General features: G+C 41.4%; 1 protein-coding gene across 7 annotated transcripts in view; it reads right to left on the bottom strand.

Annotated features, from left to right (window-relative positions):
* Window positions 1–20,878, bottom strand: part of Rreb1 (ras responsive element binding protein 1) — a 178,185-nt gene that overhangs the window by 44,648 nt on the left and 112,659 nt on the right. For all 7 annotated transcript variants that reach the window (XM_013110609.3, XM_021224983.2, XM_013110607.3 and 4 more), the window contains exons 3-6: window positions 14,783–14,887; window positions 13,545–13,757; window positions 9,070–9,159; window positions 7,766–7,929 (exon numbers count right to left, since the gene is read on the bottom strand). In XM_013110609.3, the coding sequence (XP_012966063.1) occupies window positions 7,766–7,929; window positions 9,070–9,159; window positions 13,545–13,715 (425 nt within the window). In that variant the 5' untranslated portion in view covers window positions 13,716–13,757; window positions 14,783–14,887. The remainder of the gene's footprint in view (window positions 1–7,765; window positions 7,930–9,069; window positions 9,160–13,544; window positions 13,758–14,782; window positions 14,888–20,878) is intronic.

Raw genomic sequence — 20,878 nt, 5'->3', positions numbered from 1 at the left:
CAAATCCTTGAAGCACTGGGCCAAATGGCACAGCAGACAGACGACGACAAACTTCTTATCCTGCTCCCAACACACCTATCCCTTGCCTGCTGTGACCTAGTTCTCAGCTCTCCTGGGCTGTTCAAGTATGGGCAAGCATGATGCTCTGGGTTTTGATGCCATCCACTAGTTTCACCTAGTATGACTAAGCTTTTGAAATATTTCAACAAACTGTCAAAAACATCACACTGTCTGCATTCAAGAGAAAACTTTGTTATTTACTTCATCCCCAAAAGATGAATAAACACTTCTACTGCCAGAAAAGCAAGGTTGTTAAATACATTCGCTTCTAGACAGCCAAATGATAAAGTAATATGAACCATATCATGACTTTGAGAAGAAGCACTGCGAGAAGAAGGCCTCACTGCTGCTTAACACACCCTGTGCATGGACAGTTTTATGAGCTCTTTTCCACCTCTCAACCTAACTGAAGGCCAACTGGTCTTTCAGAAAGAAATAAAAATAAGGACCAGTCACAAGTACACTTTTAAATTATTCACTCAAAAATAAAACTGTCATGAAGCTTTAAAAGTATACTGGAGAAAAATAAAACCAAAGTGAAAGAAAAAAAATGCAATCTCTGAACAGCTACTCAAGAGATTCAATCAACATCAGCTTTCTGTTTTGATGCTTTCCCATGCATTTTATCTTATTTGAATAATAAAAATTAAGCGAGAGGTCATTCTCGCCTATTCTTTCTCAGAGAATAACTATTTGCAGATTTCTAAAATGAAAAGTAAAAGACCTGAAACAGCCACAGAATATCATCTAATAGCTCAATACAAATCTACATCCCAATCTAAATATAAAACCATCCCAGAATAAGCAGAAGAGATATCTTCAGATAGCGATGAGATTTTGGACAATTTAAAAATGGACTTAGACATCTGACACATAGCTTCTCTGCAAACACTGTTACCAGACTTGGGTTCTTAGAATGCACCCTGTTGCCCCATTTTTAAAGGACACAGAATCTGTTCTCTCCTGTTTGTAAACCTGTGTGCAGATCTGGCATGCAACAGACTGTTGGGTTCAACATCTTAAAAGAAGGTGTACTGGGACAAATTGTTAAGCACCTAATGCAAACTGCAGGCTTAGCTCCAAATCCTAGACAGATCCTGGGAGTCTCTTCTGGTCATTCCATGGAGACCCCTTTCCTAGCAAGCCAGAATGGAAGGAAGATTGATCAATGGCTGCAGAACAATGTCACCTTTATCAAAGCACCCAGTCCTAAACCTGGCCACTTAGATGTCAACAAAGGCTAAAAATATTTAAATACGATCAAACAAGAATGCTTTAGTCGTGTAAGAAAGTTATTTGTTGAAAGAATTCTCCTGTGATAAACAGATTAATAAATATTCATGCTCATTGTCCAGAAGAAAACAGCAGGCCATTCAATCATGTGGACACTCAACAGGACACAAAGGGTACTAAGGGGAATGAGTAGGGACATACATACATACATACATACATACATACATACATACATATATTTGGTTCCCCCTCCCCCGGTTTATTAAAAGTTTCAACCCTTAAAGAAAGTCCGCTAATCAACAGAGATGTGTTTACTTTAATATAAATTATTAGATATGCTGATGATACTTAGTACTATCACCATAAAACTAACACTCATTGAATACTCAACATAGGTGTGTGTGCATTAAATTAACATATATTCAGTGTAGTTAATATTTTGGTATATAATTAAAATGACAAAAATCTTTGGTAATCTCAGTTATAGTGTTGCATGCAAGATAACATAACAGTTATATATGATCTTTTTGTCTATTTTGGTTTTGCTTTGTTTTGAGACATGGTCTTACTCTATAGCCCAGGCTGGTGTGCAGCTCTAAGATACACCCAACTTAGCCTCCAGTGTTAGGATTGGAGGTGCATACCACTGTGCCCAACTGGGATATATGGTCTTCCAAGACAAATAAAAGTTATTAAGATCTCCAGTTGTTCCTGAAGCAATTTTCTTTTAACTTGTCTTGTTTCCTCAAAATAGGTACCTCCTTCTCTTTAGAACTGTTTCAAGGTCAGGTGTCTACAGTTCCAGCTACCGGGGAGGATAAGGCAAGAGGATAACTACAGCCCAGACAGATGTTTGGGGTCAGGCTTGTTGGCATAGCAAGACCCTATCTCAAACAAACAAACAATAACAGGTAGGGGTTATTTATAAGAAAACAAGACTTCACAGTCTATCCTTGGTGGAAAGCCCCACAGGTTTTTCTCACGGAACTAATTTCTTGCCTGATATCTTCCTTCCCGCAGAGTAACACAGTGGCAGAGTGACAGGCAATTAAGAGACATTTTGTGAAGGAACTAGCTGAACCATTGCACTGTTACCTTCACACTAGAGAAGCAGTAAGTGTCAGAATTCAATATGACTATGGGAGAATTTCACAGGGCTCTTCCTCTTGGTGGGGACAGGGTAAAGGAATGATTCTCCTCATGGAGAACCTGCCTTACCTCTGTTCTGTGTCTTGTTTAGTGCTGACCACCTGTTCCAGCCAGGCTTAGCTCAAGCATCACAGAATAGCACTGTGGTCTCATTTATCATGGAGTAGGTCACATTTCTGCCCATTCCTCACAGAGTAAAGAGAAAAGCACCTGCCGAGGTCTTCAGTATGTCTTCAAACCTAATAAACATCTACAACTCTACAGTTTAAAGTCTGGGAAACGAACAAAGTAGAATTGAGTTTCCTGTTTTGCAAAGATAGTTGTAGTCTGCAGGGTTTGGTTTTTTGAGACAGGGCTTTTCTGTGTGTCCCTGACTGTTCTAGAACTTGCTCTGTAGACCAGGCTGGCCTCGAACTCACAGAGATCTACCTGCGTCTGTCTCCCAAGTGCTGAGATTAAAGATGTGTGCCACCAGCCGGGCAGCTGAAGAAGATACCTGACAATCTCTGGCCTTAACTTCCTTGCTTATGTAAAAATAAAATATAAGAGCTACCTCCCCACCCCACCCCCAATACAATTTCAAACTTCAAAAACACCTGGACTGCAGCACAGGCACCACATAATTCTTCAAAAAGTCTCTTACCTAAACTTTCTCAAAATTTCTTGACTCTACCTACCTTTAGTTTAAAGATAGCACATTATGCTGAGTGTCCTGGTGTGTACATGTAGTAGTATTAGTACCTGGGAGGCTGAGTCAGGATGACTGTATAGAGTCCTGGGTAATATACTTAAATGAATGAATAAGTGAGTGAATGTGTGAACACACACAAACACACACACACTCATACACAAAACAAAATACCATGCAAATTTACTTAGTGTAACTAAAGTATAAGAAAATAAGCTCTAAGGATGCTGTGAAGCAACTGTCAACTCACATGTTTTTATTTTACTAATGTAGCAATCATACAGTTAAACGGCTGACTAGCCTTAAAAACAAGAATAACCAACACATTCATAAAACTAGTGGCCAAAGAGTGAAGTATCCCATTAAAGGAGCCTCAATATCAATCAGCTAAGAATACCCTGGACCTGGATTCTTAGACCTTGTTTTGAGATTTGTCATGATCCCCCCCTTAATGTTAACAAAAAATCCTGGAATGGAACCTAGGTCTGTCTCACAAGACAAACACTGGAAGGTCAGAGTTCATCTGCAAGAACTGTGTACACAAGAAGGTACATAGCACAGATAGCCTGAAGAGTGGAAAATGAAGGAAGGTTCTCAGTGACATTGTATCCTGCCTTCTCATGGAATTAAGTCCTCAAAGAAATGAGAATTTAAAAAGTCTGCTAAGCACATCAAATGAACTATACCTGAGATTGAAAGAAATGGAAATATAGAAAACCATTCCAAGGGAAATCAAAACAAACCACATCAGAGATTACATGCAATTTGTGCCTATCACGAGAGAGACTGATAATCAGACCATATGGCCATTGTTATGACCAGTCATAAATATAGGTGTCAGTATGGTGGCACATATTTATAGCCTATAACTTGGGAGGCTGAGTCAGGAGAAATGAGTTTGAGGCTAGCTTTGATGACATAGACAGACCCTGTCTTAAAGCAAAAACCAAAACCAAGATGGAACGGGATACTCAGATGGGGGCTCAACAGGTGTCTAGGGAAGCCACTCTGGCAGTCTGGCTCACAGTCAACTCTGGAACCCCCACAACTCAACCCTGGTGGGACCAAAGGACCTCAGGAAGCAGAAGCAACAGCAGGGAAATCGTAGAAAGGACATTGATCTAAATTACCAGATTCTCAGTTGATTGCTTCTTTCTATCCATGGCCATCAGAACCTCAGGTTTCATTACTGTTTTAACTCCTACACACATCCCAAGACAGTTTTAGCTCCTGATTAATCTAGCACAGGTATGTGGTTAGGAGAGATCACAACTCACCACTGAAGATTCTGGAATGGATCCATCCAGGCAAATTAATCTAACTTCAGTCTGACACATTTTTGTAAATGTTTTCACATTTTTTAAAATAATCTTTTAAAAGTACAGCTTTGTCAACAAATGAAGGTGATAATGACTTTGTGATTGATTAGCAAAAAAAAAAAAATCAAATGTTCTTTTAACCTACCCTTTAAAAGTTTTAGCAGAAAAGACAAAAAAAAAATGTAGTGTCGTGGTCTCAAATCAGCAATAGAAACACATCTGTAGTCCTTAGGACAGGACAGGATAGACTGACACAAACAAGAGCAAAGAAAACAAACACAGATCATCAACAAAATCTAACACCCTTTCACTATAAAAACATCCAACAAACTTGGAATAGAGATAAACGTCCTTCAGCTGATAGATTTATTTAAGATAAATCCACAATAAGCATTACAGTTAGTGGGGAAGGGCTGAATGCTTTCTTCCTGAAATGAGGAAAAAGACAAGAATGTCTACATGTTTTATTCCCATTTAGCACTGTCCTAAAGGTCTGGTGCATCCAATAGACAAGATAGGAAATAAATGACATCCAGAATGGAAAGAAGAACGAAGCCATCTCTGTTGTAAATGCCATAATCTTGGGAATAGAAAATCATAAGGAATCTATTAAATAACTCTTAAGAATGAAGAAAGAAGCTTAGAAAGATTTCAGGAAACAAGATCATTGCATGACCTTGAACTGTCATCTATCTATAGACTAGCACTGAACTGAAAACAATCCTACTGAAAGCCACCATAAGGAATAAAAGAGGAATACATCTAACAAAGCATAAAACCTGAGACACTGCTGAAAGAAACCCAGACAGACCAAACCAATGGGAAAGCAGTCTATGTCCCTGGACGTTAAGATTCAATACTGTTAAGATGACAATAATGGGACTGGGATGTAGCTCAATGGTGGACTGCTTCTCTAGGCCCAGGGTTTGATTCCTAGTTCTGAAAATAAACACACACACATACACACACTAAACTAAAGCAAACAAACAAACCAAAACCCCCAAACAATGGCAATTCACCGAAACGAAAGAGACTGAATGTATCCTAAATTCCATATAGAGCAGGAGCATAGCTCTGTAACAAACTACTTTCTTAGCATATGTGGGGCTCTAGTATACCTCAAAACAAATTATACAGATTGATCAAAACAAGTTTGAATGAATCCAGGCATGACGTTAACACTGGGGTTCAGGAGGCAACTTAAAAACATACTTTTTGGAAAAGGACTTTAGTTGAAGGACTTGCACTTCCTTACTGAAGACTCATCTAAAAGTCAGGGTAACCAACACACTGTGATAATGGCCTTAGGCAAGGTACATAGACCAATGGAGCAGAAGGAAAAGCACATCCTTACATTTATACATTTTTTATATGAGTGGCAAGAAAATTCAATGAGGAAGAGAAATATAGGCTATACATATTTATTTTTTCCTTCCTGTTTCCCATAGAGAAAAATTTGAGATTGTTTTAATTACCTGTCCAAAACATCTCAGTGTATCAGAGGTATTGACTAAGCTAAACCTTTGGCCCTTGGGTTCTTTGTGGTGGAACAGTGTTATTTCCCCTGTGCCACTTGGAGTTTTTCTAAAAGAGAGTTGAAGATGGGTCGTTTGCATACAAAAGTGCCCTTTGGACCATGTATGCATGTATGCAGCCTCAAAATGGATCGTAAACTCCAGCGCAACAAGCGATGAAACTCCCGAGATACTGCTTTACCCTCTTTGGACAGACATTAAACACAGTGCTGGGGAAGGCAGAGTTTCACTGATGTACTGCCAGAGACAGCAACTATATCTTTAACAGGTGTGCTTGATGTGTTTACAATTTAATCACAGTCGAGATCTCAAAAACGAGAAAATTTTAAATCAGAAGTGACTGGGGCAACAATCAGAGATGTACAATGGAGGACCACCAGCCATCGGCAGTGAGGGGCAAAACAGCCACACGAGGGTTCTTCTCAGCAATGTGTCTCTGGCCACTTGCCGATTTCTTACTGCCCACACAGAGCTCTGTCCATAGAAGATATGGAATCATCTAAATCATCTAACAGAGGACCAGGTGCTCCTAGGACCAGGCTGGGAATCATAAGTGAGGAATGAACAAATGAGGTGGAATAATAGAAGAATAGGCTTAAACAGAAGTCAGGAATACCAACTGGCCCATGTGGTGGAAAACTGCAAATGTAAAATCACGTGTTAATGTAAGATGACAATGCAAAATACTACAGGTATATTTAAAAAGTAAGGCATCAGCTTCCTTCTGTGATGCCCACTCAGAATGTAATCAGGAGTGGAGATACATCAAAAACTGTTTATAATATTGAGGCCTTTACACTGTAAATACATACATGCAGGCAAAATACCCCACACATAAAATAAAATAAATTATAAAATATTGAGGCCTTTCATGAAATTGTGGCATATGTCACTTCTTGGAACTTAGACTGAGATTTACCAGCTGTAAGTTACTGCAGAATTACTTAGATACTACATAGTAACAACAGATACTTATTAAGTGCTTACCATGTGCCTGGAACTATTTGCTAAACTCAGACCTTCGATTTAATCCAATTAAATGGACTGGATTCAAAGCCCAGCAGCAAGCAATAATAATTTAAAACAAATGTCCAAAGAGATAAAGAACAGAAGTTTACAAACACCAAAAGAGATTTGGATTCTGGTGTGTCTCTGACTATGAGAATATGTGGTATTTTGAGTCTCTTCTCCTAACTTCATTCCTAAAATGTAAAATACATTCCCAGTGCTTCACCTCTCAGCATTTAATATCCACCTCTGTTCTCTATCTCATCCCTGAAGTCATTTCCCAGCATTTATCAAATGCCCCCACACCCCTTATCCTATTTCTGAAGCCTAAGAACCAGGCCACTAAACTATTCAACAGCTCCACATTTTGTTTGTTTGAAGGAAAACCTTTGTGAGACCTGGTAGGCACATGAAGATATTGTTTAAAGTGAAAGGCTGCATACATGCATACATTGTCCAAAGGGCACTTTTGTATGCAATAAACTACCCATCTTCAACTCTCTTTTAGAAAAACTCCAAGTGGCACAGGGGAAATAACACTGTTCCACCACAAAGAACCCAAGGGCCAAAGGTTTAGCTTAGTCAATACCTCTGATACACTGAGATGTTTTGAACAGGTAATTAAAACAATCTCAAATTTTTCTCTATGGGAAACAGGAAGGAAAAAAACACACACACAAAAACAAAAAAACCCAACCTCTGAAGCTTTTAGGCAAGTCTACCAATGGTTCAATGGTGCAGTCAGCCACCGAAGCAAAGAACATCTCACCCACCTGTGCATGTTCCCATTGGTGGTGAAAGACTGACCACACACTGTACACTTATAAGGCCTTTCGCCAGAGTGCACCAGCATGTGACGATCCAGGGAGCTGGCAGAGCTCAGTGACTTCCGGCAGATGCTGCATGAGTGGTCAGCTCCTCCAGTGTCTGTGTTGTGCTACAGAAAGCAATTGGTGCAATGGTCACTTGAGAAGATGGCATTAGAGCTCAAGTTTTACCCCCGTTTTCTTTTTTAAGTGTTTGGAAAGAGTCAAAGGCATTATCTTCCACTCCCATGTTCTAGTTTTGAAAAGAAGTTCTACTACAAAACTGAGACAGAGTTAGTCTTTGCAGGTCTATGGGTTAAATGAACACATATATTAACTCCTCTGTGTGCAAAGAGTCTTGACTACATAGCCAACACGTGAAATACACAGGATTTTCACATTCAAGAGGCCACAAACCTTGCACCAGTTTGATGACCTAGGCTGGTTGTCAGAGAACAGAACCTGTACAGGGTAGTCTGGGCTTCTGGAATATGGTTAAGGAACATTTATATCCAGATCCAAGTTTCTTTAGTAACTCAGTGCCATTACTATCTAGAAGTCTTTTATGATTTTAACACACCATCATTTTCCACTGTTCTCTTGTCACCAGCAGTCTGTCATGAGTAAGCAATGGCATAAGGGGGACATGGATACATCCTATTGTAAAGGGAAAAGGATCTCAAGTCTAGGAATCCTCAGCAGCATGACATACATTTGTATCCAATCAAGAGCAGGAATGGGAACAATGATATACATTCGTATTCCAGCATTCGGGAGGCAAGCTGAGGCAGGAGGACTGGGGGCTTTAAATTACATAGCAAGACCCTGGTAAGAAATACTGAGAAGGTGGAGGGCTGCTAAGAGTTCTAGGATAACCAAGGTTACAAACTGAGTTCAAGCCAGCATGGACTAGGACAGCATGTAAAGATCCCCTTATCTGTTCCCCTTCCTCCACACACATGTACAGAACAAAACAACTGTAAGGAGGGATGGGAGGGGACATATTGACTTATTTCATACTGTTATAAGCAATAAGAAACACTGTGTCACTATAAGCAATCAAACTATATGCTCACTATCTTTGAAAAAAAGTATCCTTAGATTCTGTCATAGAAACATGACTACACAAAAATTATTTTACAATGATCCAACGATTGCTAAAACACTAAATTTTAAACATAGCTTACAATTTATTAGATAATTCAGTTCAATTAAGATCAAATCGTCCTGTTATTGAGAATAGTTTAAAACAAAAACATAAGTAGCAGTACCTGACGGATGTGCATGGTCAGCTGGTGCTGGGTGGTGCAAAGGTTATCACATAGGGGACAGTTGTAAGAAGACTTCTCCTCTTTCGTCTCCTAAAGAGATTAAAACGGAACATGCATTTCCAATCATGGTGAACTGGTACCTTATGTTTTGTAATAAGCCCATGTCTAAGCAGCTGCAATCATTAGACTGGAGCCTGTCCAGGTGTTTGTGCAGGTCACTCGCCCATCTGTCCTCAGTTTCCTTGCTTATAAATGGGAAAACTAACATTGGCCACACTGTGCTAAAGTTTAATTAGTGGACAAAGCACAGGGGAGGCTGTCAGTATTTATTAGTGGTCTATCACATGTCATTTCACTAACCCCAGTGAGTGAAAAACCCTGTCACCTACAGCTCAGCTAGGACTGGGTGTATTTCTCCAACCCACTTCCAAGCTCCAGGTACTATTTTTGTTGTTGTTGTTTGCTTGTTTGTTATTGTCTCATGTAGCCCAAGTAGGCCTCTAATTCCTTAAATAGCCTAGGCTTTCTTTAACTCTTGATTTGCCTGCCTCCACCGTACATGTATTGAGATATCCAGGCCCCTCCCTTAGGAACTAAAGAGAGGTTATGAAATCCTTATCATAAAACTCCACCCGACCAAGGCTCTGCATAATGCTAAATCTTTTTGGCAGTCCCCATAAAGAAAAAGGAGAATTCTGACCCTGTCAAAACTAGTCAGCATGCAACCCAAACTGAAGACTTCCACAAGAGGTGATTAAAAAAGAAAAAAAAAAAAACCCAACAACAAAACAAAACCTCAGCTCACTATTTGGTTAGGTGGCTCATATTATTTTTCTTCAAAACATACAGGACAAGCCTCCTTCAAGCATTACATTTTTACCTTTCTAAGGAAAAGGCTAACTAACTTCTTTAAATGACCCTTTGTTATAAGTCCCTCCTTCTAAGGAATTCATGGGAAATCACAAGGAATGCTCAGTCTTACCTTCTTACCCACACAGAATTAGGCACCATGGGTCCCTGTCTATGTTCCTAAAACTATAATCACAGCTGGTCAGCACTCAGGAATTAGTATGTTTAAATATCGTTATCACTGGGTTTCCTAAAACAGCAGGATCCCAGGAGCTCTGAGCAATATCAACTTCTAGACTCTCAACACACCAGTCCACGGTTGGGGGGAACACCTGAGATCTGTTTATCTTACATTCTCCTCAGAAGACTCTGATGTACTTGGGACAACTAATTACTTGATCAAGTGATCATGAGCATGTCCTTGGGGAATTCATGTAGAGTTGGATCCAGAGTTCACACGATGGCAAGTCCAGCCAGGAGAAAGCATTTTGGAGGGAAGTTAGTGCTAAATAAAATGAGAGGCCAGAGACAGGAGTAGCTGGACACTCTGGTCAACCTCCACATCCTTTTCTGGTCTTGGATATCTTTGTGTAGATTTCTTTTCACTTGTACGGATTTGAATGAGTTTCTGCTTTTTCACTGTTAATTCCAATTATTGTGCTCAGTGAATTTACGGCAACATCAGGCTTGGGGTTATTCCTTCCACAATCACTAAGAGATAGCCATTTATTATGGACCACTATTTCTGGAAAAGGAAACTTTACAGTACAGAGGGACAAGGAACTTGCTCCAAACAGAACAAGTAAGAAATCGACACCAGTTTAACACTCAGACCAGCTGCTTAATGGCCCATTACCCGAAGTCATGACAGTATATAAAGCCTGACCCCACAGCACATGAGAGGTGAAGAATATAAAAGTTATCCTAAAGACTGTGAGAACAAACGTCACCATGAACCAGATGGGTGAAACGAATGTGTGATGATGTCTTATTTGTGGCTACCTTCTCTTTTAGTCTAAGCTTTCTTTTTTATTATATTTAAGCTGGGGAAGCAGGTTGGAGAACTTGGCCAGCCAAACATTTTTTTCACTCTCATTCTAAGGAAGCTGAAGATCCCAGAGATGGATAGATGGATGGATGAATGGATGGATGGAAAACAAATAAGATGTGGTTTGGCCCAGTTATCCACACACTTCTAGTTCTCTCAGAGCATGAGAAGATGACTCATAGTCGGGTCAAAACTTTAGGGAAAATTCAAACTCTGAGGTATTTATGACAAGTCATCAGATTGACAACACTATGCAGATTTTTATATTGAAAATACTTACCAGTAAGTGTACATTTGTGTACTAAATGTGCTAATGTGTACTAAATGCATGTTTAAAAGTCTAAACCCCACCAGACACAGTGGGGGAACTGTTTAAGTCCACATGTTCATGCTGGTCTGGGCCACACAGTGAGACCTTGTCTCCAAAAAAACCTAGGCCTCCATCTGGCCAGTCACTTGAGGAGACATGTTTTAATAAAACCATCTTGTGGTCACCTTGAAGTAGACACCAGGCACATTGTGTGAAGGCACACAGAGCTGACTGATATTGACTCTTGGGTTGATCATTAACCTCTACCCAGCCTGAAGCATGTTAATGCTGCCATGCAGGCCATATGCAAGTTCATAAAACTGGAGGTGGCCTATGGAATCCGATTCGCTGATTTTTAAAGGTGAACAGAATAGCAAAAGAGCACTGTGATGGTGGAAAGGACCCACTATAGGCATCTGAGCCCAGTTATTATAGCCATGCTGAGTTGAGAGGTAAAATTAGCAGCTAATGTGATAACTAACCAGCCCATAATGAAACGATCTGGCACCCTTGTTAGCATCCGGCTATGGCTAATCTCTGCTGGAATGCTAGGGTCACATGGATGCAACCTTTCCCAAGGCTCCCTTCTTCTACTCCCCATGTGCAGTTGTCAGGTAAGGACACTTCCTCACTCCCTGAGCTGTCTACCCACTATGTGTTCTTTTCTTAAATTACGTGCTGCATTCAGCAGCCTCCCCTCCGAAAACAAAGAACTCTGAAGGAGAAAGCATGACAAGTGGCCCACTTAACACTGCACATTTGACTTCCTCACTCCTGGGAAACCACTTCTACTCACTATCCAGAGATGGAAGCAATGGTGGGTGTCTTCAGTGACCCTAACTGTCTCTGAACAACTGGGAAGAGAGCCTGGACTTGGGGCAGCTATGCCGTGCTATTTAAGGAAAAGCTCTTCCCTGTCAATTCATTCTTGGTAGAGCAGAGTAGGGATGAGTAAGACAATGACCTCTCATTTCTTAGTCATCCTTGAATGCTTGACACCTGGCACAGTAGCTAGCCGGAAATAGAAGCTGGGTCTGCTGTTAAATGAGTTGACAGAGAGACAGATGAAGAAGAGATGGACAGACGGGCATATGAGTGGAAATAAACCTTTTCTTCCCAGGGCTAGCGCTCCTTCTGTACTCAGGCTGAGCATTTTCTCAGGCACCCACAGGAAGAGAGGCACACGAAGGCAAGGGAAAAGAGAAAGAGAGAGAGTTATCAATGCTCCAAACCTAAAACATCCTGAGTTTTGCTGAGCCCTCAGGCTTGAGGTGAGGAATGGAGGCATGCACACTTACATACTTCAGGGAACACGGGGCTGCTACCACTTCCTAGAGGGCACATTGTACTAAAAACCTGAGAATTTGTCAAAAATCCATTATGAATGTGCTGGGAAACAAGTCTGTATAAGACCAGTCATTAATTCACAAAAGCTCTAACAGGCTTGTTTTCTTCTCGTCCATCCTGGCTCCTAGACAAGAATGCCTTGTCTCCAAACAAGGTGTTGGTGTAACTACACTATGCTGTAAGAAACTAATGAGGAAGTCAGTTCACACTATTTGATTTCAGAAATGAACTGAGAATTATTTGTCCTTTGCCTCTTTGTTTACCTTGTGGAAAACGTTGTTAAAATTACAGCAACTTTTCAAAAGTGCTTTGAAAAAGCAGCACCTTGTCCCTATTTCTGCTGTCCCAATTTCTGTGGATGCAATTACTCTTCCCAACCTCCCCCGATCCTATGAACATTGAAAATTCAAGAGAATTAACACATTAAACTCAGGGCCGTACAATGCTATGAGCTGAGCAAAACCTTTTCCTATTCGATGGATCTTCAATGGGATTCTCTGAAGCCATAATTGCATGCCTCTAAAACTTCAAAGTTGAACCCTGAACAAACAGGAATTTATTTCCCACCTAATCTGAAGACACTTGGGAAAAAAGAAGAAAAAGGAAATCAAGGAGCCACTAACTAATCAGCTGTGTGAAAAGCAAAGAAACCACATCATAGCATTCATTTCTTTAAATGTGAGCTTGTGCTAAAGTCATATCACAGGACAAGGAATAACGGTGCTTCCCCTGAAGACACTGTGGCAGAAATTTCCTCCATAAGAGGATATAAACCATTAAAAAAATCTGCTCCTGAAAAATGACGGGGGCCTTTGGGTGTATCCTCATTGCAGAATATGTTCAGGTAGCTAGGGAACTTCTCCCTACCATTATCACAAGACAAAAACATGGGTTGCTGCCACCAAACCCACAGACCTTTACCTGGTTCCTTCTGCCAATCCGATTTGGTCCTGGAGGCTTCACGGGGGACTTGATGCCCTGAGGGCTCCCACCATTCTCAGCGACATTTGCTACGCTCATTACTGCTGACATGATGGTGTTGATTGAAGACAGGTCTGAGCCTTCTAAACCAATGGGTGAATTTGACGTCATCGGGACCAGGTTTTATGCCTTTAAGAAGTCTCTGCTATAGAACTGAAAAACAGACATAAATGATGTTCTCATGAGACGTTGGGCTTGTCACAGTCACGTGGTATTGATCATAGTAAGGCAGGTTGAGATATATGCCCAATGCCCCTTTCCTAGTTCAAGTCCATACCCAGAATGGAGCTAAAAGTGACTTTTGTTTATTTGGTTTTTGAGACATAACTTGCTATGTAGCCCAGGCTATCCATACTCACTCTGTAGCCAAGATGACTCAGAACTCCCTGATCCTCCTGCTTTAGGCTCTCAAGTACTAAGATTACAGGTTTGGGCTACCACACCCAGTTCCAAAATAGTAAATTGCTTCCTTTCTAGTGCAGGCCACCAAATGAATTCAGGTTATCTGAAGCAGTTTTCTTTACCTTTTCTTTTTTTTCTTTTCTTTTTTTAATCCCACATGTATTGTGTATGATGAGTTTTGTGTTTGTGTATTGTGTATGATGGTTTCCTGGATAGCTCTCTACTTTATATACCGAGGAAGTGTCTCCTGCAGAACCCAGAACTTGCTGATTTGGCTGATCTATCCCACTTGTCCAAGGACCCTGTCTCTGCCTCCTGAGCACTGGGATTATGTGGATGGAGCTGGGCTGGGTGTGTACCACACACACCTGGCTTTTTAACGTGGGTGTTGGGGATTCCAACTTTGATCCTCACACTAACAGGGCAAGCAGTTTTATCAGTAAGCCATCTCCCTAGCCAACAATTTTCCTGATCTTTGTGAGCTGTTTGACAAGAGGAAGCAGAGCTGCCGTTTGGCTGGCACAGCACACCCTGTACCTGCTTTGTTTTATTTAAATGTTCTACACTTAAGAACTAGCCCATAGGAACTTCAGGTTTCCTCTCACCTCATGGCTACAGTGCAGTGATTTAAAAGTGTGTACATGGCAATTCTAGAAGCCAACCTTGCTAGAAATATTATCAAATTTAAAACTAATATTAAAAACCCTGTTTTTTAAAAATATTAAGTAGCCTATAACTCATAATATGGGAAAAAGTAGGGCTACCATTCAATTTACCTCCATTTTCTGTCCCCAGTGATGGTTCCGTGTGACAGCTGTCATCCACGTGGAGTGGGGAATAACTGTTGAGTCCTTCTCTTCTCTTGGTACCACTCTTTTGCACTGGAAGAGAAACAAGACACTGGATTAGCTAATTCAACAAGCAAAGGACTTAGTACTGGCTGGAAGTAAATGGTACATGCCTGTTACCCCAGGCACAGAAAGCAGAGGGTCTGAGAATCTAAACTCAGTGCTAGCCTGGCTACACAAGAAACTCTATTTCAAAAATGAAAAAGAAACAGATTCAGTCTTTTTGCTTAGTAAGAAAAATGTGGAGCCAGGCGTTGGTGGTGCACACCTTTAATCCCAGCACTCGGGAGGCAGAGGCAGGAGGATGTCTGTGAGTTTGAGGCCAGCCTGGTCTACAGAGTGAGTTTCAGGACAGCCTCCAAAACAATGCAGAGAAACCCTGTCTCGGAAAAAAAAAAAAAAAGAGTGTCTATCACTGTGATGAAACACAAGTACAAGCATCTTGCGGAGGAAAGGGTTATGTCAGCGTACACTGCCCCAACATAGTCCATACAGGAGGAAATCAGGGCAAGAACCTGCAGGCAATAACTGAAGCAAAGGCCACGGAGGAATGCTACTTGCTGGCGTGTTCCTCATGGCTTACTCAGCCTTTCTTATAAATCCCAGGGCCTCCTGGCCAGGGTGGTAACACCATATGGTAGGCCTTCCACATCTATCACTAAGAAAATTCCTGCCAGGCATTGGTGGCGCATGCCTTTAATCACAGCACTCAGGAGGCAGAGGCAGGCGGATCTCTGAGTTCGAGGCCAGCCTGGTCTACACTATACTCAACAAAATAAGACGACAGATGAGAGACAATTCTGTCAGTCTTTTCTTTTTTTATTCTCTCCACCCCCCCCCCAAGGTTTCTCTGCATAGCCCTGGCTGTCCTGGAACTGGTTCTGTAGATCAGGCTAGTCTCGAAATCAGAGATCCACTTGCCTCTGTCTCCCAAATACTGGGATTAAAGGTGTGCCACCATGCCTGGGCCTACATCAGCTTTTTTAACAACACTGTATGATGTAGGGTTTCAGCCTAATGCCCCCTATTATGTTGCCTCCCACACTCTCAACAGCCAAGGAATTTTCCCAGTATTTCACTTTCTCAGTTACTCACTCCAAATTTTCTTTTATGCTGTACTCTTTTCTTCACAGACCCCCACTTGCTCCACCTAAGAGCTCAGATCTAGACAATATTAGGCCACATCTAGAAGACACCTGGGTACTAGGTAATGAATGACCAAAAGGAAATCTATAACCCAAGCCACATCAAAATTGACTTCATTCCTGAACTACAAGAACATGGGTGATATGTTCTTCTCAGATGGTAAATCTGGTAAATTATTCTACGTTGGTGGTACCCAACACTTTAACCCTTTACTATAATTCCTCATTTTGTGGTGACTCCCAAGCATAACATTATTTTGTTGCTACTCATAACTATAATTTTGCTACTGGTAAGCAAGATATCTGTTATGTGACCCTGGTGAAAGGGTCATTTGACCCCAGAAGGGGTCACAACCCACAGGTTGAGAACCACTATAGCAGATGAATTCCTGCTACTGATAACGTCGGTACCCTAATGAAGCAGGAACCTAAGATCAAGGCAATCATTTCAGTTTCCTAGCAGACGCCTAGAAAAAAAACTGCTACTTGTGATTCCTTCCTTCTACTTCAAGGGGCTATAATAGTGTATGACAAAGGCCCCACCCACAACTGCCACAGCTGTACAGCCTTGTAGCAGCAGAGCAGGAAAGGCCTCGGACAGAATTTTGTATAGTGGTGCTTCTGCCAGCAAAGTAGTATCAAGCTCAAAATCATGCTCCAAAGGCCAGAGTATCTCAGAAACAGAACTTTGAAAGTCAAAAGATAAAACATGGGAGCCACTCAGGATAAGGGAACTTGCTTGGCATACATGGGACTCTGGATTCAATCCCCAGCACGGCCCCTCAATAAAATGTGCCTTATATGCTGTTATGATCTGATGTGTTCCCTCAAAAGTTTGCATTAAGAAACTTAATTCTCAAATCCACATGCTAATGAATGGTCTTTGGAGGCAGGGCCTCTTAGAAGGACAGTTACTAAGATCCAGTGAGGAGGAGGGGCAGCAAGAAAAGACAGAGGAGTGAGCAGACCTTCTCTGACTCATCAAGGAAAGAAACAAAACTGCTGCCTTTTCATGAAATTCCCCTCATGCTCAAACCACTTAAAGTTATTAAATATTAATAGTATTTGGGTAAGTTTTTTTTTTGAGGAACAACATGAAGACAAGAGTGTATGTATAGCACACACATACTTCTTTTAAACAGATTGCTAATAATATGTTGTAAGTACCTGCTGTAACCAATCAGCATGTATAAATATACATTTGGTTCATATATGAATTCACTTCTTTTAAATATTCTCGCTGTATTTTTAATGTACAGAAAAGTTTAAGATTGATGGCTAGAAATGTCACTGTAACTCTATTCTAGCAATTGTTACTGAGTTTTTTTTTTTAACTTCCCTGCATTTTGTTGTTGTTGTTTGGATTTTTCAGGACATGGTTTCTCTGTGTAGCTTTGTAAACCAGGCTGACCTTGAACTCAGAGATCCACCTGCCTCTGCCTCTCCTAGTACCAGGGTGTGTGACACCACTGCCCAGCTGTATTTTTTGTTTTGTATTGTTTTGTCTTATTTTGTTTTGACAGGGTCTATCTATACAGTTTGTTTTTAAACAGTCTCTCTTTCTAGTCCTGGCTGTCCTGGACCTCTATGTAGACCAAGCAGGCCTCTAATTCACAGGGGTTCCCAATGACTTGAACTCAAGAGCACTGGGATTAAAGTTGTACACCTGGCCTATATAACTGAATCATAAAGGTTTTTTGTGAGTGCTTTTTTTCAGGCAGTCTTTCCAAGCAGGTCTCCTTCAGACTAGGATATTATCTGTCTTTCAAAGTTTATGCAAGCCCTGGATTACATTTGCATTTCTGTTAAAAATTAACATATACCAACACAGAGGAGGAAAGTATAGCCTCGTGAGAGAGCCTTCTCATTTTACTGTTCTTTTGTAAAGATGTTTCCTACTGCCCTCTGAGGAATCCGTACATTTGCTATGAACAGTAAGCAGCAGCAACTCTAAGTGGTAGGGTTATGTGGGGAAGCAAGTTTATGTTTCAGGTGGGCACTACCATGCCCAGCCCTACAACAGGGTTATGTTCCACCATGCCCAGCTCAATAGCAAGTGACAAAACATATTCACTGGACAGAAGCAAATTACCAATAAGCCTCATCTCAGAGTCATGATATCAAAGATGAATTCTTTCAAAGTATCTAAGTATTTAAATACAGGTTGTCCATCCAGTAAGAGTACTTATAGCTAGCTACTTAGCACCATTTCCCTACCTGGAAACAAGAAAAGCCTTGCAGACTTTTCCCACTGTCTTGGCAAGAAGACATTGGTTACATTTATTTCCTCCTTGTGGAATCAAGTGTATCATGTGCACTAAGAATCCCTTCATGTACTTCCTTTATGTATTTGAATGTTAAGTAAACATCAGTATGTCTTTAAAAAGAGCTCTCATTTCTGATGAGAGTGCAGTTAGCAAAAGGCAAGAGTCTGAACCCATCCTGAGGGGATGGTTCAGAAACTGCACCACACTGTCCTCAGAGCCAGGCTACAACTTCACACCAGTTTATTCTTGACTGAGTCTGACACTGGAATTTTCCTTTGGGATCCTGGAATAGGACAGAAGCAAAAGACTGATGTAAAACACAATTTCACTAATTGTTCTGCCTTAGGAGAAAACAAGCAAACAAACAAACAAACAACCCCCCCCCCAGTCTATCTTCACATTAAGGCAGAGGTACAGGATAATTTAACCAGAAACAAGCTGCCTAGCTCTAGTTGATCCTATGTAAGCACCCAGCAAAAATGAGTAATAACCATTCAATGAAAGCATTTAACCTGCTGACACTCATGTTATGAAGCTCAGGTTTTCTCTTTGATTGTCCCACCTAGTGTGGCCCTGACAGCATTTCCCAAGTATGAGCCCCCACCCCCACCCCCACCACTCTGCCTTAAAGAGGAGTCTAAAGCCCATGCATTAACACATGCTCCTGGCCAGTGAGAAGCCTGTGCTTCTTCACCTGAAGGGGCTGAAATCCTCCCCCATATGGGGTTAAGCTATCAGGAAAGATAGTCCTACCCACTGGTCAAAAGATGGTTTTAATGGTTTAAGATCCATTTACAGTGTTTTTGTTTATTTTTTATTTAACCTCATAGTTACAGACCTAGAGAACTTTCATTGTCTCTCACACACAATTAATTCTATGGGCTGCATCTAAGACCATTTAAATTTTAACACAAAAATAAAAATGATAGCCCTGAGATGGCTCTATGAGTAACGGTACTTGCTGCCAAGCTTGACAACCTGAGCTGAACCCCCAGGACCACATTACAAAAGGAATGGACAGATACTCATAATAGGCAGTCCTCTGGCCACACCCCCCAACACACACACTTTAAAAATCTCTAAAATGACAATCACGGGCTCCGTTCTAATACAAACACCTCCAACTGCAATTAGACATCAGGACCCCAGATGTCGTTCCCATGTCACAGAAGTGCCTGACTGGTATCTTCAGGCTGATTCTTTCAGTTTTACTCTTCTAGTTGTGCAGTTTAGATCTGGCAGTGGGGAGGACAGGAGAAAAGAGGAAGAAGCAGTGTCTGAAGTTTTGCTTCCTGTGATGCAAACCCAGGCATCCTGAGATTCCTCATCCCACACCAGAGACTCAACAGATCAAGAAGAACAAGCAAGTTGCAGTAACAATTTTAACCTTATTTTGCCCTACACTTGGGAAGAAGAGAACAGATGGTGTGTGGGAAGGAAGATAGGATAGGGCAGGACAGATGGACTTGGGAAAGAAGCAGGACAATTCAAGGCAAGGTTGGAAGGGGGGGGGCAGAGAAGATTGGCCATTACTGTGACTCAAGGAAGTCTATAAATAGTAACTGCAGATAGATCCATGTCTATCGACTTGTACAAAACTTAAGTCCAAATGGATCAAAGATCTCAACATAATTCTAACCACACAGAAACTCTTAGAAGAGAAAGTGGGAGATACTCTTCAATGAGTTGGTACAGGAGACCACTTCCTGAACATAACACCAGTGGCACAGACACTGAGATCAACAATTAACAAATGGGACCTCCTGAAACTAAGAAACTTCTGTAAGGCAAAGGACACAGTCAACAAGACAAAAAGGCAGTCCACAGAATGGGAAAAGATATTCACTAACCCCTCATCTGACAGAGTGCTGATCTCCAAATTTTACAAAGTCTCAAAAACACCAAAGGAAACGCAAATCAAAACAACTTTGAGATACCGTCTTACTCCTGTCAGAATGGCTAAAATCAAAAACACCGAAGACAATTATGCTGGAGAGGATGTGGAGAGAGGGTAACACTCCTCCACTGCAGGTGGGAGTGCCAATTCATACAGCCACTTTGGAAATCAGTATGGAGATTCCTCAGGAAAATGGGAATCAATCTACCACAATACCTAGCAATTCCACTTTTAGGCATATATCCAAAAGATGGAAGCAGAGGCAAACACCCAGAGTTAAACACTGAACTGAACTCATGGAACCCAGTGACAGAAAGAGAGAGAAGCAATGAGCAAATTGGCAAAGAATGGGCTGGCAAAACCAGCAGAGACAGCTGATCTGAACAAGGGGGAGCTCTTGGACCCCAGATAGCTGGGAGGCCAGCATGGGACTGATCCAGCCCCTCTGAGAGTGAGGCTCAGTGAGGAGGCCTGGGCGACCTATGGGGCCCTGGGCAGTAGATCAGTGTTTATCCCTGGCATACAAACGGACTTCGTGTGTTCATAACACAAAAAGGGATGGTCTCTCAGCCTGGACTCTTAGGGAAGTGTCTGGACCCTGCCCTGAGTGAAATGACAGACTCTGGATATTCCCTATGTAGAAGTGGGGATAGGGTGGAAGGCTGGGGGGGATGGTGGGGCGGTGCATGAGGAGGGGAGGGAGAGGGAACTGGTA

This window comes from Mesocricetus auratus, unplaced genomic scaffold, assembly GCF_017639785.1.
Source record: "Mesocricetus auratus isolate SY011 unplaced genomic scaffold, BCM_Maur_2.0 Super-Scaffold_100013, whole genome shotgun sequence".
In the NCBI taxonomy this organism is placed as follows: domain Eukaryota; kingdom Metazoa; phylum Chordata; class Mammalia; order Rodentia; family Cricetidae; genus Mesocricetus; species Mesocricetus auratus.
This window is presented reverse-complemented; position numbering and strand designations above follow the sequence as displayed.